Source organism: Exophiala aquamarina (genome assembly GCF_000709125.1).
Source record: "Exophiala aquamarina CBS 119918 chromosome Unknown aczIA-supercont1.4, whole genome shotgun sequence".
NCBI lineage: Eukaryota > Fungi > Ascomycota > Eurotiomycetes > Chaetothyriales > Herpotrichiellaceae > Exophiala > Exophiala aquamarina.
The window spans coordinates 704,196-719,146 of record NW_013550584.1 but is presented as its reverse complement, the minus strand read 5'-3'; the positions used below and the strand labels follow the sequence as shown (position 1 = coordinate 719,146).

The 14,951-nt window shown below is 49.9% G+C and overlaps 6 protein-coding genes across 6 annotated transcripts; 5 read left to right on the top strand and 1 right to left on the bottom strand.

Annotated features, from left to right (window-relative positions):
* Window positions 1–942: 942 nt before the first annotated feature.
* On the top strand, window positions 943–1,746 carry A1O9_05375 (uncharacterized protein; the record flags this gene model as incomplete). Its single annotated transcript, XM_013404594.1, has 1 exon — window positions 943–1,746. One exon carries the CDS (start codon window positions 943–945, stop codon window positions 1,744–1,746), a length of 804 nt encoding a protein of 267 aa, XP_013260048.1.
* A 1,487-nt stretch (window positions 1,747–3,233) lies between these two features.
* A1O9_05374 (uncharacterized protein) lies at window positions 3,234–4,136 on the bottom strand (the record flags this gene model as incomplete). The annotated part of the gene is made up of 2 exons (XM_013404593.1): window positions 3,234–3,367; window positions 3,590–4,136. 2 exons carry the CDS (start codon window positions 4,134–4,136, stop codon window positions 3,234–3,236), a joined length of 681 nt encoding a protein of 226 aa, XP_013260047.1.
* Window positions 4,137–4,513: 377 nt separating this feature from the next.
* On the top strand, window positions 4,514–4,854 carry A1O9_05373 (mitochondrial import inner membrane translocase subunit tim9; the record flags this gene model as incomplete). Its single annotated transcript, XM_013404592.1, has 2 exons — window positions 4,514–4,591; window positions 4,660–4,854. Exons 1-2 carry the CDS (start codon window positions 4,559–4,561, stop codon window positions 4,852–4,854), a joined length of 228 nt encoding a protein of 75 aa, XP_013260046.1. The 5' UTR covers window positions 4,514–4,558.
* Window positions 4,855–5,663: 809 nt separating this feature from the next.
* Window positions 5,664–7,177, top strand: A1O9_05372 (S-(hydroxymethyl)glutathione dehydrogenase; the record flags this gene model as incomplete). Its single annotated transcript, XM_013404591.1, has 7 exons — window positions 5,664–5,687; window positions 5,808–5,922; window positions 5,976–6,114; window positions 6,160–6,724; window positions 6,777–6,819; window positions 6,876–7,016; window positions 7,068–7,177. 7 exons carry the CDS (start codon window positions 5,664–5,666, stop codon window positions 7,175–7,177), a joined length of 1,137 nt encoding a protein of 378 aa, XP_013260045.1.
* Window positions 7,178–9,056: 1,879 nt separating this feature from the next.
* Window positions 9,057–10,026, top strand: A1O9_05371 (uncharacterized protein; the record flags this gene model as incomplete). Its single annotated transcript, XM_013404590.1, has 2 exons — window positions 9,057–9,203; window positions 9,256–10,026. The coding sequence occupies 2 exons, from the start codon at window positions 9,057–9,059 to the stop codon at window positions 10,024–10,026; spliced, it is 918 nt and encodes a 305-aa protein (XP_013260044.1).
* Window positions 10,027–12,088: 2,062 nt separating this feature from the next.
* A1O9_05370 (uncharacterized protein) lies at window positions 12,089–14,348 on the top strand (the record flags this gene model as incomplete). The annotated part of the gene is made up of 2 exons (XM_013404589.1): window positions 12,089–12,618; window positions 12,695–14,348. The coding sequence occupies 2 exons, from the start codon at window positions 12,089–12,091 to the stop codon at window positions 14,346–14,348; spliced, it is 2,184 nt and encodes a 727-aa protein (XP_013260043.1).
* Window positions 14,349–14,951: the final 603 nt, after the last annotated feature.

The window sequence follows — 14,951 nt, the reverse complement described above, 5'->3', positions numbered from 1 at the left end:
TGATAGGCGCTCGCTTAGCCTCTGGATCATATGCACACAACGTCGGACGAAAATTTTTCCAGCCAGTTGCTCTAAAGAAATATTTCCGGGGCCACCAATCGGAGACACTTTATCTAAAGGAATTCGAACTCTCAACGGATAACAGTTCGATAATTGCTAAAGAAATTGGCCGGCGAACGACGCGGTGTTGTTCTCAGATACAACAGGGGCCCGTCTCTGCTACATGATTTTGCGATCGCTTAGGCGTTTGTCGTCAATTAGGCTAGGTCTTGTCACAAGAAAGCCATCGTGTCATGTCCGGCCATCGATAATTTTTCCTTTTATATGCGAGGCCTGAACCAATCAACCGGGGACATCGGCAAACCATGCTGATGTGTTGGCAACATCTGACAGGTCCTCGGGCCATGGCGGAGAAAGTTGCTGAATGCAAGTCACAATCTCTCATGTGCCCACTAGGACTAGTGCTCTGGAACTTCCAGATCTGCATTGTCGAAGATTTGCTTCCATCTGCGTTCCACTCCCGAAGATATTTGCAGACAGCCGCATCCCTATTGTCTTGAACATTGACCCTGCGTGGTCACTGTCATTTTTTCTGTACCCGGTGTTTGTTTTATGGTGTTTTATCAACCTCCGTTGGAAATCACTGACCGACCCCGCACTTCGCCCGTGTCCGGGGCTTATCGATAGCGCCATGATCAACCTCGACATTCATATTCAAGTATTATAAATGGTAAGCCCTGGTGGATGCTGTGGCCTCACCCAAGTATATGAGACATGAAATCTGATCATGGAGATAGGCTTGGTAGTTGAGGCTAAGACGCAATTGCACCTCAAGTCCTGGGTCAGCTCGGGGCGTCTTTCAAGGAGATTTTCGATCCTAGCCGCTGTTCGAAAGCGGAGATTTTGATGATTCGAGAAGAGAATATGAACGAAATTGCTGTCATGTTCAGTAGTTCAAGCATCAGAGATCCCTTTGCATATCCATCTGCATCACAGACGGTCTCAAACGATGACGATGACGCCAACATGGCAACCTCTCCCACTGATGCAGTGCCACCACTGACTCGTGGTACCTCAACTGCATCCTCAGTAGCCTCTTCAGTCGACACCGGTCTTGCTAGTAGTATACTCGGAGATGGCTATACCCTTGAGTCACAAGATGGAATTTTGACAGTCCCGTTCCGATACCAAGAGGATGCCGACTTACTCTGCCCCTTCCAGATCTTGGACTGTGATCGGGTTTTTGCAGAGATCGTTCCTTTCAAGATGCACGTCTTTTCACATTTTAGGGGGCATGAGTTACCGGCAGTCGCAGCCTGTTTTTTGTGCGACGCCAAATTTGTTCAGCACCCGGAAGATGATCGTGCTCTTGCGTGGAATACCATGTTATCTCACATGGTCCATGAACATTTCCGGCAAGGCCAACATCTCGCAACTGTAAGGACGGATTTCAGCCTCATGCGGTGGATGTTCAGCAAAAGGATCATAAACGAAGATCAGTTCTCAAGAACACAAATGATGCCCATACCTATAATGCTTCCGAGAGCATCTAACTTCAGGAGAGAGATCAGAAATTTATCGGAAGCACCTCGTGCTCCATCCGCACCCCCACCTCCCGCCGTCCTAGCCCATTTTGCTTCGGTCGGCCATCAAGATGAATCATATACTGTCAATGCTGGCAGAAGGTCAGAGCGCCGTCGATTGGAAGCCACTCGAACGGTAGTGCGAGCAAGGAGCTATATGTGAGAAGAAGGAGAACAGGAAGAGGAGGAGGACGATGTAACACAAAAAAGAGGTTACAGTCGGCGGGTCTTAATTCGAATGCTGAATCTGAGGTAAAAGTGTTTTGTTACAGCAAACACCTCCTCATCGGGTGTTTTGGGTTTGCAGTTCACCGTATATCATTTGCGAAGGCGCAATTGGAGTTTCGACATGATTTATGCCGGATTTATGCACGGTTTGACGGTCAGGGCGACCTTGAAGCTGAGCAGGTATGAGCTCCTGGATCGACTCGGAGGGAGCTATATATCTGGGCGCCCTCTTTGCTGCGATCAGATTGTACTGTGCTCGTCGCACACTTTCTAATGAGTGATGTGTTGGACTAGCGATTGTTTGTGTTTTTGTTGAAGCTTGAGGGGTTTGTTGAAATCATATGTGTAATCTAGCGGAATGCTTCACAGTGTCGATGGGAAGCCTTTAACTCATCCACGTCTTGACCAATTCTCCTATGCATGATGATGGTAAACACGAAGAAGATAGGATTGAGAGACTGATGATACGAACCTCTGAACAATACTTAATCGCGTGTTTAATTCATGGTCAGTCCTTACCTGAAGTAGTTGGTGGTTGCCTAGTGACGCACCTTATAAGGGGGGGGGCACTTGGCCACTACGAACAAACAGGGAAGGTATATTGCAACGATAGCTACTCCCTAAGCAATAGCCAGTGCCGCACCACCAGGAGGAGAATGCAGCATTGGGTCGATTGATGATGGAAATGAAAAGAGAATTCAGATGCAACCGGTTGTCAGGAGAAGAAGATGAAAGGAGAATTTCAGAGCTCATCTAGGTAGGGGGTGTTACCCCTGTCTTTCCACGCGTTTCTCATAGCCAATTAGACGTGTCAGAGGGTCTGCTGACCTCGACTGCTGCTGCCTTACCCGCCACACCCATAAAGATTTGCCTACCCCAAACTATTACTCGCAACTACCTGCAGAAACACCCATCGATAACTCTGCCAGATAGGAGCTGTGTCTGCACAATCTATGTTATTCTGCATAATAGTTATATTGGTCGCATAAGTGGCCAGTTGTTTTGGTATGTATCGGGCTATGTATAGACGATATTATACCCGAATGATAGAATCAACACGATCTATACGCCAGATGTTCAAGTCAGTCAATGAATCTCTCTGGTTTCATGGATAGAACAGTAGAAACGCCATATTTCAGACAGCAGTTGGTACAATGTATGCTTCCTCACAAAGGTTCAGAACAGGTCTGTGTGAATTGTGCTTCATCAGAGAAAGGATGGGAGTGGACGAACAAGGGAAAAGGCACTCACTCGTAGGATAATGCTTGCAGAGACCTGTAGCTGACGGTAAACAACCCAACAGTACAAATTTGGGTTTGTGCCTTTTGACAGTAACAACTGCCCCCAACGACGGCGTACCGGTTTCAGGGGTAGCGTAGCCGCGAGCTTAGTTAAAATGTAGTCACCCGGGTCAGGTTACATTCAAGCAGGATCCTCACGTTGTTTGGGACGCTTAAAGAAGCCTTCCAGGCTCTTCTGACGAGCATCAAATGGTGCCGATCCAACCCCGCCGCGAGTACGCTTGAGGTGAACAAGATGGTCTTTGTTGTTGACGGCTAAAATTGTGAGTAGTCGGCTGGCAAGAGGTCTTGTTCCATCAGCGTCCTGCGACGAGCACTCAATTGCGGACATATGATTAGGAACAATACAAGAAGGGCTGCCAATTCTCAGTTCCAGAAAGCCTGTGTTGCTCCAATTCGGGAGGTAAGCGAGTGGTCTGCCGTTGGTCGATATCTCTGCCTTGGAGTTTATCCTTACGCCATCGGTGTCGAACTTACTTAATAGCGAACGCCAGAGTACGGAAAGAAAGAGGCCATGAGAAACGACTGCCACACAATCTTGCACCGACGACGATTTCTCGGCGGATGCGACCGCCAACAACGGAAGTATATAATCAGCCAGAAAGCACTCAGCTCTATGCATCATGGCCTCGGCAGTCTCCTGAGGTCGAAATTCCGGATCGACTAGACTCGATGATTCGGGTGTGAAAGCGTTCTGGGCTCGCCTCGAAGCCCATGGGACGAGTTCAAGGCTGCCAAAATCTTGTTCTCGAAGGAGCTGGAGCTTAACGACGTCAGGCTTAGTGGTGGGTTCTTCTAGATTCGAAGCGTGTGCCTTTCTGATCTCCTCTGCAGTCATGAAGGCCCGCTGAAGATCCGATGCATAGATGTGTGTGAAACGTAAATTGCGCTGGTTTACGAGATGTGATCCCAATCTTTGGGTTTGAAGAACTCCATGGTTAGTCAGTCTAGAGTCGGAGACTCCTGCTAGCAATCCAGCCACATTGTGCTCTGTTTCTCCATGGCGAACCAAGAATAAATGCATAGAACTTGGAGGCGTGGCGACCGAGAGGAATTTATTCAGGCGAGAGGAATGCTCAGGCAGCTGGCGCACCCAAAAAATATAATACCGAATTCTTGACGATAAAGGCAGGTTTGCCGAGTCTCGAAGCTGGAGCTAGTCTGTTTCTGGAAGTGCCTTCACAGATTTCTGTCTGCAGCAGACACTCGACCAGAGGAGCAGCCATCACAAGGTCTTGTTCACCATTGACTGACTATTCACACATCCGTCGAGCACATCTACGAACCATTTCGCATCAATTCCTCACTTCTCCGCTACTCTTAGCCCCATATTGACGTCTCCGACATCATGGACAAGTGAGATCCTGCGTCGTTGCTCTCTGAGCGTTTTCGCTAACATGGCACGAAAGTCTCAACGCAGCTGAACAGAGAGAGCTGAGCTCTCGGATGGAGAAGAAGCAGATGAAGGAATTCATGACCGTATGACTGTTCCTGTCAAGATACATCCCACCCCGTACAAGTAGCTGATATGTTCCTTTCGCCTACAGATGTACTCCAAACTCGTGCAGCGATGCTTCGACGACTGCGTCAATGATTTCACCACCAAATCCCTAATATCAAGAGAAGAAAGCTGCGTCATGCGATGCGTCGACAAGTACCTCAAGGGCTCTGAGAGATTGGGTCAACGGTTCCAAGAGCAAAACGCAGCCATGATGCAGTCCGGTCAGCTTCCTGGCAGATAAGAATGTTTCATGGGCACGGCCACGGCGCCGGATCGCTTCATGCCTACTGTGCTTTTCAAATGATACACTGTACATTACGGGAAGGTTATGGGAGAGGAGCAAGGAACTCGCACGGGTTCAGCTAATGCGAGGGCGCTCTTAAATATATTCGGCGACTTGTGTTTGCATTTGCTGGCGAATTTGGTTACATTCTCAATTCTCCCAAGCAGAAAATGAAAGGCAACGCAGCCCAGGTATGCATATATTCAGCAGACTTGCAAGCTAAGAAATGTCTTCCATCGAATTGCTCACTTGGATGGAACATGTGTCCCACCACTGCACGAACTGTTCAGTCCGCTATTGTTTGTCCACTTTGGGAATTTTTTTCCGTCAGTTCTCCGACTGCCCCCTGCACCGAACCTGCACCGAACACCACTTACCACCATTTGGCCTTTGGATGAGTATAGCCCTTTGACGAACATGATCGTAGAGATATGCAAGACTGGCCTTAAGGGAAACTCCGCTCCAAAAGGATTGATTTCATTCGAGGGGATCCCAGAAATGCGCTTGAACGTCTCCTCACTTGGGTCGTCATTCTCGTTTGAGTATCCGTACACACAATTCTCCTTCTCCTCGCCCACCCCACCTCTGATCGCTGCCAATGGATTTCAAAATACTGAACCCCACCTCCAACCATCGGCACATCCGTCATAAACTATTCCCGCTGCTGTTATTACTTTGCTCTCCCCATTCATCTTCCTATTCTATTCTCTTCTCCCTATTGTATTCGCCCCAGGAATATCAAGTGTAACTTATTATCGTTATCAACCATGTCTTCAAGCACAGCTGGAAAGGTAAGGGCATCCCGAAACACAACGTGGGCAGCTGAAGCTAACGGGTCCAGACCATAACATGCAAGGTAAACAAAGAACGCTTCTCGCTCAAACCTTAACCAATCTCACCGTCCATTGTAGGGCGCCGTTGCCTGGGAGGCTGGCAAGGACCTGTCTATCGAGGACATCGAAGTTGCCCCTCCAAGAGCACATGAAGTCCGCATTCAGATTATGCACACTGGTGTCTGCCACACTGGTATGGGCGCTGAGTTGTTCAAGAGGAGAAAGAGATGGTTGCTGAACAATGAGCAGATGCCTACACACTCTCCGGAAAAGACCCCGAGGGTGCTTTCCCCGTCGTCCTTGGCCATGAGGGTGCTGGCATTGTCGAATCCGTTGGAGAGGGTGTGACCAACGTCAAGCCTGGCGACCATGTTGTTGCTCTCTAGTATGTTCCACCGCCAAACAAGAAGAACCCAGCTGAGTTGAAAAGCACTCCCGAATGTAAGGAATGCAAGTTCTGCAAATCTGGCAAGACCAACTTGTGTGGCAAGATTCGAGCCACACAGGGCAAGGGTGTTTTACCTGACGGCACCAGTCGATTCAAGTGCAAAGGAAAGGATCTTCTGCATTTCATGGGCACCTCCACATTCATCCAGTACACCGTCGTCGCTGATATCTCGGTCGTTGCCATCACCGAAAAGGCTCCTTTTGACAGAGCTTGTCTGTTAGGCTGTGGTATCACAACCGGATACGGTGCAGCAACCATTACCGCCAACGTTGAGGCGGGTTCCAATGTCGCCATCTTCGGCGCGGGGTGTGTTGGTCTCTCAGTCATCCAAGGAGCTGTCAAGAACAAAGCTGCTAGAATCATCGTCGTTGATGTCAATGACAAGAAGGAAGAGTGGTCTAAGAAGTTCGGTGCCACTGAATTTGTCAATCCTACCAAATTGAATGGCAAGAGCATCCAGGAGCACCTGGTTGACATTACCGACGGTGGTCTCGATTACACTTTTGACTGCACTGGTAATGTGGGTGTCATGAGAGCAGCCCTGGAGGTGAGTACCATCCAATGAATTCTGCTCAGTAACGTGCTGACTAGTTCGGTAGGCATGCCACAAAGGCTGGGGCCAGTCAATCATCATTGGTGTTGGTCAGTGTTCATGCCACCTCTGGAGATCTATATTAGCAGACTAACTCGATCAACAGCCCCTGCTGGTGCGGAAATTTCAACCCGACCCTTCCAGCTCGTCACCGGCCGCGTATGGAGAGGTTGTGCCTTTGGCGGTGTAAAGGGCCGCAGTCAGTTGCCTGGTCTTGTCCAGGACTATCTGGATGGCCAACTCAAAGGTTTGACTCCTCCTCTCGTCTGTACTGGTGCGGGTACTAACAGCGTCTCAGTTGATGAGTTCATTACCCACCGACAGCCTCTGGACAAGATCAACGAAGCCTTCCACGATATGCACGCAGGAGACTGCATTCGCTGTGTGGTGGACCTAGGCCACAAATAGCTACACTCGGGCCCCCAGTCGTCTTCAAAGTTGTGAAAAGTCACAATCACCGATATTGTAATTGGCGTTTGTCAATGGCCACCGTTTGAGGTATGCACAATAGTGCTATGGTCTAATGTCAAATTTGCTTGGAAGGCATTTTCACAGGGATGGCTACAGGAGAAAAGTACATACCAGCGATAAAATCAATATGAATGGTTTCCAAACCCACATGCCATGAAATACGTCAACATTGCTGTACTGCTTCGCATCTCTTGAGCCTTGACAATTGGGAGCAACGTCGAAGCTCGTAAGTGCCACCAATTCGATGTCTCCGTGTGCTGAAAGGAGGGTAGACAACATCTGCATCAGCTGGATCTGGCCATGAACAATGCGAGTGAACGCGATCAGGTTCCCGACCAAGGAGTCCCAAGATTAGATCATAGGAACACAAGAGATCCGTGGCCACGCCATGGGGGGAATCAACAGGGAAGGAGCGACGACCTATCCTGCTGTGTGACTTCCTCGTGCGGCGATCAGAAGGGAGGTGTGCCTCTTGCACGTGACGATATTTCTCCTAACTGCATACTTTTCGACTTAGGAGCGGCATCCTCGCTATGTACTTTTGCATACTGTAGATATATTTGACCCAACCACAGAACAGGCGACTCCATCATCAAATAGTAGTTACGGATAGCCTTTACCACAAACAGATCGCGCCCGTTCCAGAACCAAAACTTAGTAAACGGCGGTGAGACTCTCGGATTTTAAATCCAACGGTAAGGAGCCTGGATTCCTGCACCACTCGGTCGAGTGTCCAATTTGCTAGACTCCTGTTTGGCCAGTGACTCGATACGCGATGAGCACTGCATCAGAACCATGATTTTACGTTTGACCAGCGACTACCTGATTCATCATACCACGTGGTCTAAATTGGTTCAGCCACAGGAGGAGGGAAGGGATTGCTCGAAACGAAGGCGAGACAAGCACGGATGTCTGGCGTTCCGGATTAAGTGTCCACCAGGCGGTCTGTACGTGGCACTAGGCGCTGTAGAAGCGTTTCCAATTGCGGCCACAGGACGCCCTCAAACACCCAACATTGGTAGTGTGGCGGCTGTCTAGGTCCGCATTCATCAACACCTGACTCAATGGGGCCGCTCGTTGGATCTCGATAAGCCTCCCTAGGCGCACCGGAGACATGCTTCTTTGCTCCCAAGCATCCAATCCTGTCTTCGCTGTTCCCACTCGCTTTCACAAGGGTCGATGCACCATACCTTACTTCCGTCAGTGTCGCCTGTGAGCAGCTCCTGTATGTCCGGAGCGAGCGAGCAAGAGATGTGTCTGGTGTCCCGCCTCCACAATCTCTGTTCTTCGCTTCGAGCAATGTCAGAACTTGGTCATCTTTCACTTGACTTCTAATGAAATAATCCCTTCCTTCTAGAAGACACCCTTGGCTTTCCACTCTTTTCGTTTAAGCTAACTCATACCTTTGTGGCATTCTTTCATTAGTTTTACCAATACTTGCAGCCATACCCAGTACGGAGTACTCGCTCACAGTTTATGTCGTCAATAGAAATTTCGCTTTGATCGATCTCACCATTAATTCGCGTGAAACACTCAATAAAGCGGCCTGTACTCAAGATTTGCTCGAACCTTCTCCACAGCCAGTGTATTGATAGCATGCATCAACAATTCTCCGATGTGGAGGCAAGAGAACCATTGTTGACCGGTGAGAAGCGCACATGGAAGGGACAAATACCTCGCCAGAACGAATGGAAGCCGCCGAGTTCGGTGGAATGCTTCTCGATGCGTGCGCAAACCTCGTGTCTGAATGCTTGCAATCACTGATGGTCTACTAGCAAGCTGGACCTGGGCAAAACCTAATCTCAAAGGACGAATAATGCCCCAGACGATAGCTCATCGAGGTTACAAAGCCGAGCATCCGGAGAATACGCTAAAGGCATTTCAGGGTGCTGTAGAGGTTGGAACCCACGCCATTGAAACTGATATCCATCTGTCGAAGGATGGTGTTGTTGTACTGTCTCATGTAAGTCTTCAAGGGCACCGACATGTATCGGCGCTGCTAATGTCACCAATAGGATCCAGATCTCAAACGATGCTTCGGCAAGAAACAAAAAGTAATAGATTGCGACTGGGAGTACTTGAGCACAATCCGCACTCTCAAAGCACCTCATGAGCCCATGCCACGACTTCTAGACCTCCTAGAATATATCGCTCAACCCGGGCGGGAGCATATTTGGTTGCTCCTTGACATCAAACTTGACAACAATAATGACGACGTAATGAGACTGATTGCAAAGACGCTGGCGTCTGTCAACCCTGGACAACGGCCGTGGAACGAGCGTATTGTCCTAGGGATTTGGACCGCTAAATTCCTGTCATTATGCATCAAATACCTACCAGGATACCCCATCTCGCACATTGGCTTTTCCACCTGTTATGCAAGGCAATTCCTTCAAGTCCCCAATGTGTCTTTCAACATCCTGCAGAGAGCACTGTTTGGTCCAATCGGAGCCCGCTTCATTCGGGATGTGAAGAAGGCAAAACGGCCTTTATTTGTCTGGACCGTGAACGAGCTCAATTTGATGAAGTGGAGCATCCAAAAACAAGTGGATGGCGTCGTCACAGATGACCCAAAAACCTTCAAGCAGATATGTGACGATTGGGATGACAATAAGGAACCTGTGGCCAGGGTCAGTTGGTCGCAGTGGCTGTACACCTTCTGGATATGGTTAATCGTCACCTTCTTCTCGATCCTCTTCAGAATCAAGTACCCGGAGACGGCGGTGCAGTTTGTAAAGAAGAATGAGTTGGAAGAAAAAGCGAGCACTACATTAAGCGACTTATGATGATATTGCCAGAACTGAAAAGGGCAGAGGCATATGGTGAATGCCACATTCGGCGAGCAAGTAACTGGAAGGGCAGAATGACCCAACGTGATGCTGCAGCAGTCCGGACGTGATTACAGCAAGACGATAGGCAAATAATTGCGTCGAGTCCACTTAATACCTTTGCTATGTTACAGCTACTCAGAGCTCGGGAAACCACTTTGGAAACCACTTTGACACCACTACCTTAATGCGCATATCTCACGGCCCGTTTTGCACTCTCTGAGAAGTAATTTGATTGATTGCACTCCTCGGTCAGATCACGTTAAGTTCCCAACATCTAACAAATGCATGTCAGGAACTTCAATGATACCAACTCACTTCAGAGGAGCCCGCAACCACGAGCGCAACCAAAGGACAAACTAGTGACGAAGATGAGGTAGGTCAAAGGCAGACATACCAAGTGATGTCCGCTTTCAAACAATCCGAACAGTTATGATACTTGTGGTGTTGATGGAATGGCGTGATATTTAGTGGTAAGATGACTGCCTACGAGTACTACCAGAGATCAGCTTTAATGATGAGCTCGAGTGGTGAAGGAAATGAATGAATCCAAATAGGGGCTCTCGAGCCTGGCGGATCCCTGGAGGACTGCGATGCCCGTTCAAAATTTGGCAAACTGGCGTCCACACCAATCCGCCTGATTTATCGGAATCGAGGATTAGCGCGATTGTGGCATAATAGACTATAGAGCGAAGGACACTTTGCGATACAAGATTGATATTGAGTATTGCTGCAGCGCCAAGGGACCGGCCAATGCGGCGAGGAATGGGACGGCCGCCTCTTCCACTTCATGTCTCCTCTGAGACTGGCCCGAGACACGAGTCCACAATGAGAAGAATTGCTCCGTCTCGATGAAAGGTTAATTAACTGTCCCAAATGCCTCATTATTAAAAGAGAATATCTCCAATTCACCCCAGAAGTTTCCTGTACAGCTGGACGAGGCCCTCAGCGAGCATGCTGGCAATAAGTTGGGGTTTTGAGACAAGGCTGAGAAGACCCCAGCATGGTCATTACGCTTCGCTGCGCTTGATCACACACATCCCATCTTTCGGAGTACGAAGAAGGAATTGCCTGTGAGGCACGTATACTTTAGACGTATAGACCTCTTCTTCTGCCTTCCATGACCTAGATAATATACAATGCGTTTACAATCTTCAGAGCCTCGTTGAAAAATCTTTGCTTCGATCCACTTGCCCACTTCAGTTTAGTGCTTCCACCGGTGAGCCAAGACACTAACCTTATTTGGCCGGCATCAGGACGGCACCTTCCGATTTCCATCATTGCAGCTGTGGCCGACTACGTGGGTTCTCTAGATGCCGGGTAGAGTGACGTTGAAGGGCATGAAGCGCACGCGGTGGAAAGAGCAGGAGGAGCTATGGCTTCATCATGTGACACCGTCTCTCAATGTCTGCCCAGTGCCCACGAAATCTACGAGCCTCCTGGGGACCTCTCGTCATACTATCGCCAGACGTCCTGAACGCCACTCAGCATGGCGGATGTGGATATTATATTGTGATTTCAAAGGTCTGAATATTAATTGGATGAACCCTACGCTAGGGTTTCCCACCCACGACCAACTAGTAAGTTATGGGTGGCCCTTTACGAGCCTTGCCCTCAGAGGCGTTCTCACATACCAGGTATCTTGGCTTGAGCAAGTTTCACTCACCAAAATGCATCCAAGCCCAACCCGTCCTCGTTACTAGTAGTCCTCATATCTCAATGCCAAGAGCGTGAAGCGAACCGACTGTGCCAACATGAGCAAGTTTCGTACCACGCCTTCGAGCGCACCACACAGGAATATGATCAATCGCAAAGGTCTAGATCCTTTCCTGCCGAATTTTGCTGACCAAAGGCATTATGGTCGATATAATGGAGATCTTGCATGTGGCCGAAGTTTCTGTGCTTCAAAGGCTGAGCGAAGTCCCACATTTATCATTGTTTTTTCGGTCTTCCTCAGATGGTAACATCGATGAAGACAAGAACATCATCAGTATCGCAGTGAGGACAGCAGCCCCAAAAAATGAGGCTGACAGAGATCGTTGTCTTTTCTTTCTTGGTCTACCACTGCCGGGCCGCGCACCTGGAGTCGTACCAACTCCCAGGCTATGGCTTCAGCTGGTATGATTTGGTCTGCGGATTCGCATGTAACAACATCATTTCCGGCGCAACGCTCGCCTGTACAGCGACAGAACACTCGAATGGGCATTCGCATGGGTCGGGCCCGACGTCTCCAGACTGCTATGCTGGTGACACAGCATATTTGACAACTTTGGCCCACTGCATGAGTACACACTGTGACCCGCTCAACGATCCCACCTGGCGCAGAGAGAAATTCTGGTCCACCAGAATCACGGGTGACGAGTCGGTGCTTCCTAAATGGGACTATACGACGGCGCTCGCTGAGATCACTGCGCCACCAACGACTGTGTATAATGCTAGCTCTCTAGATGTATTGAATCAGACCGTTCTCGTCAGTCAGGCAAGCTACGAGATGCAAAGCAATTTTATGGTCATGTTTGACCGTATCGAGGGGCTTCAATCGAGATATATGTAAGAATGAGGCTGCGATCCTTGAACGATTCTAGTTACAATTGTCCAGCAACGCTAACCCCTCCTCTTCTTCTAGTTTTATTCTCCTATCAGTTGCTCTGGGTGTCCCGATCCTCTTCACCCTGCTTGCCTATCTACCATTCATGAGCGGCGTCCTCGGCAGAGTACGACCGTATCTAGTCTATCCGTCCAGCATCGGGACATACCATGTTCGCCCGCTTCCCTGGCTGCTAGGCAATGCACCTACCGTGGGACAAGCACTGTACATCGCCATGTTCTTCATCCTCAATCTAGTCCTCAGCTCCGTCAACTACTCGCGGTCACAGCCTCACCCGTGGTACTTCGGCCCAAGAGAAGAAACATTGGCATACGTAGGCTATCGTACGGGACACATTGGCTACGCTCTTTTGCCTCTCGTCATCCTATTCTCCGGCCGCAACAATTTCCTCCTCTGGATCACAAATTGGTCGTACTCCACCTATCTCCTCCTCCACCGCTGGATCGCTCGCATCTTTGCCTTACATGTCATTGTCCACAGCATCACCCTGCTGCTATGCTATCAAGGCTCGGGCAGCTACTCAGTTCAGTCGAAGATGCCGTACTGGCTCTGGGGCATTGTAGCTACAGTACTCACATGTGCCATGCTGGTGCTCAGCCACCTGTACTTCCGTCGACTATCCTACGAGTTCTTCCTGATCCTGCACATCCTCATGGCCGTGTTCGTCATTGTCGGATGTTGGTACCACGTCATCCTCAAATGGGGCCACAATTTCTACGATGACTGGCTCTTCGCCGCCTGTGCTGTCTGGTTCTTCGACAGGCTGGTGCGGGTGCTCCGTGTATTGAAGAACGGGTTCCGAGATGCCGTCGTCACCGAGATTGGCTCAGAACATGTCCGCGTCGACATCCCTGGTGTGCGCTGGCCCGCAAAACCTGGCACCGTTGCGTATGCCTATTTCCCCACGCTCAACCCCTTGAGGCCGTGGGAGAACCATCCGTTTTCTATAAACTCAACGGCTTTGTTCCGTGAATACCCCAGATCCACACTTGCAGGAAAGAGAACACCTTCCGTGCCGGCATCACTTGAAGGGGGCCATTCCTCGTCATTGGACGATAACGGACATCAGGACATAGAGAAACTCCCAGGCAAAGTCGCCACAACCTCTTCATCATCCCCATTACAAGCAACAAACTCAGACGAACGAAACACCACGCATTCCTTTTCACCCCCCGGCACCGACGGCGTAACCCTAATTATCAAAAAGAACCATGGCCTCACCCGCCTCCTCCAGTCCCACTCCCGTCTCATGACCCTGCTCGACGGGCCCTACCCCCAACACGCCAGCACCTCGATCCTCCAAACTGACCGCCTGGTCCTCATCGGCGGCGGCATCGGCATCACGGGCCTTCTGGCGTTCACGCACGCATCCCACCGCAACGTCAAGCTGGCATGGAGCGTGAAATCCAGCGCCGCGGCCCTCGTGCGCGAGATCGAGGCCGTGGCGCTTCGTGACGCCGCGCTCGCAGATAGAGTAGTCGCCGTTGGCGAGCGGCTCGATATCGAGGGGATATTGCGTCGTGAGACCAATGCCGGGTATGCGAGTGTCGGGGTGGTTGTTTGTGGGCCGCCGGCGATGTGTGACGATGTGAGGGCGCGGGTTGCAGGTCTGGGCAGGGCGGGTGCAAGCGGGACACGGTGGGAGTTGGATGTTCTTGCTTTTTCGTGGTGAGCAGGAGACAAGGCTGTGACCCGAACTAGAAACTGCTCGCTAGCGAAGGCTCCTAGGTAATAGTCGTTTGCGGTGGCGGCGCTGCGACGCTTGAGGGCTCTTGGATGGACGATTCGTTCGTCGATGGGTCACTGCTTTGGCCATCTACCTAGGGAGTGAGGTACGCAGTTAGATCTCCAATGGACATAATACCGTGTTACTGTTTTGCGAGAGAGACTCAACGGCGACACGCAAGCTTCGCCGTGGAATGGAAGGACTCGAATTGGATCGGTGATGGACGGATGAAAATGATGTGTCTTAAGTATTGAGTATTTTGTCCTTGTAGCATGCATGGGATGCTATAGCACTGGACGGGATGGAATAAGAATGCGGATGCTGTAATGAATACGTACATACCTCCCTGGCATGCCTCTGATTTTGTTCTTGTACGTCTTCCAATCTAGATTCAGGGCCGGCTGCAGCCTTGGTCCTGTTTTGGTTGTTTGTTCGTCCACTTCAGGTAGTTGAGGCCAATCTCAAAAGGTTATTTCCTGTCGATAGACCGGGACTGTGCCACCGCTGTCGAATAGCTAGGTAGACCGTATTTGAGTACCTCGATAGTCA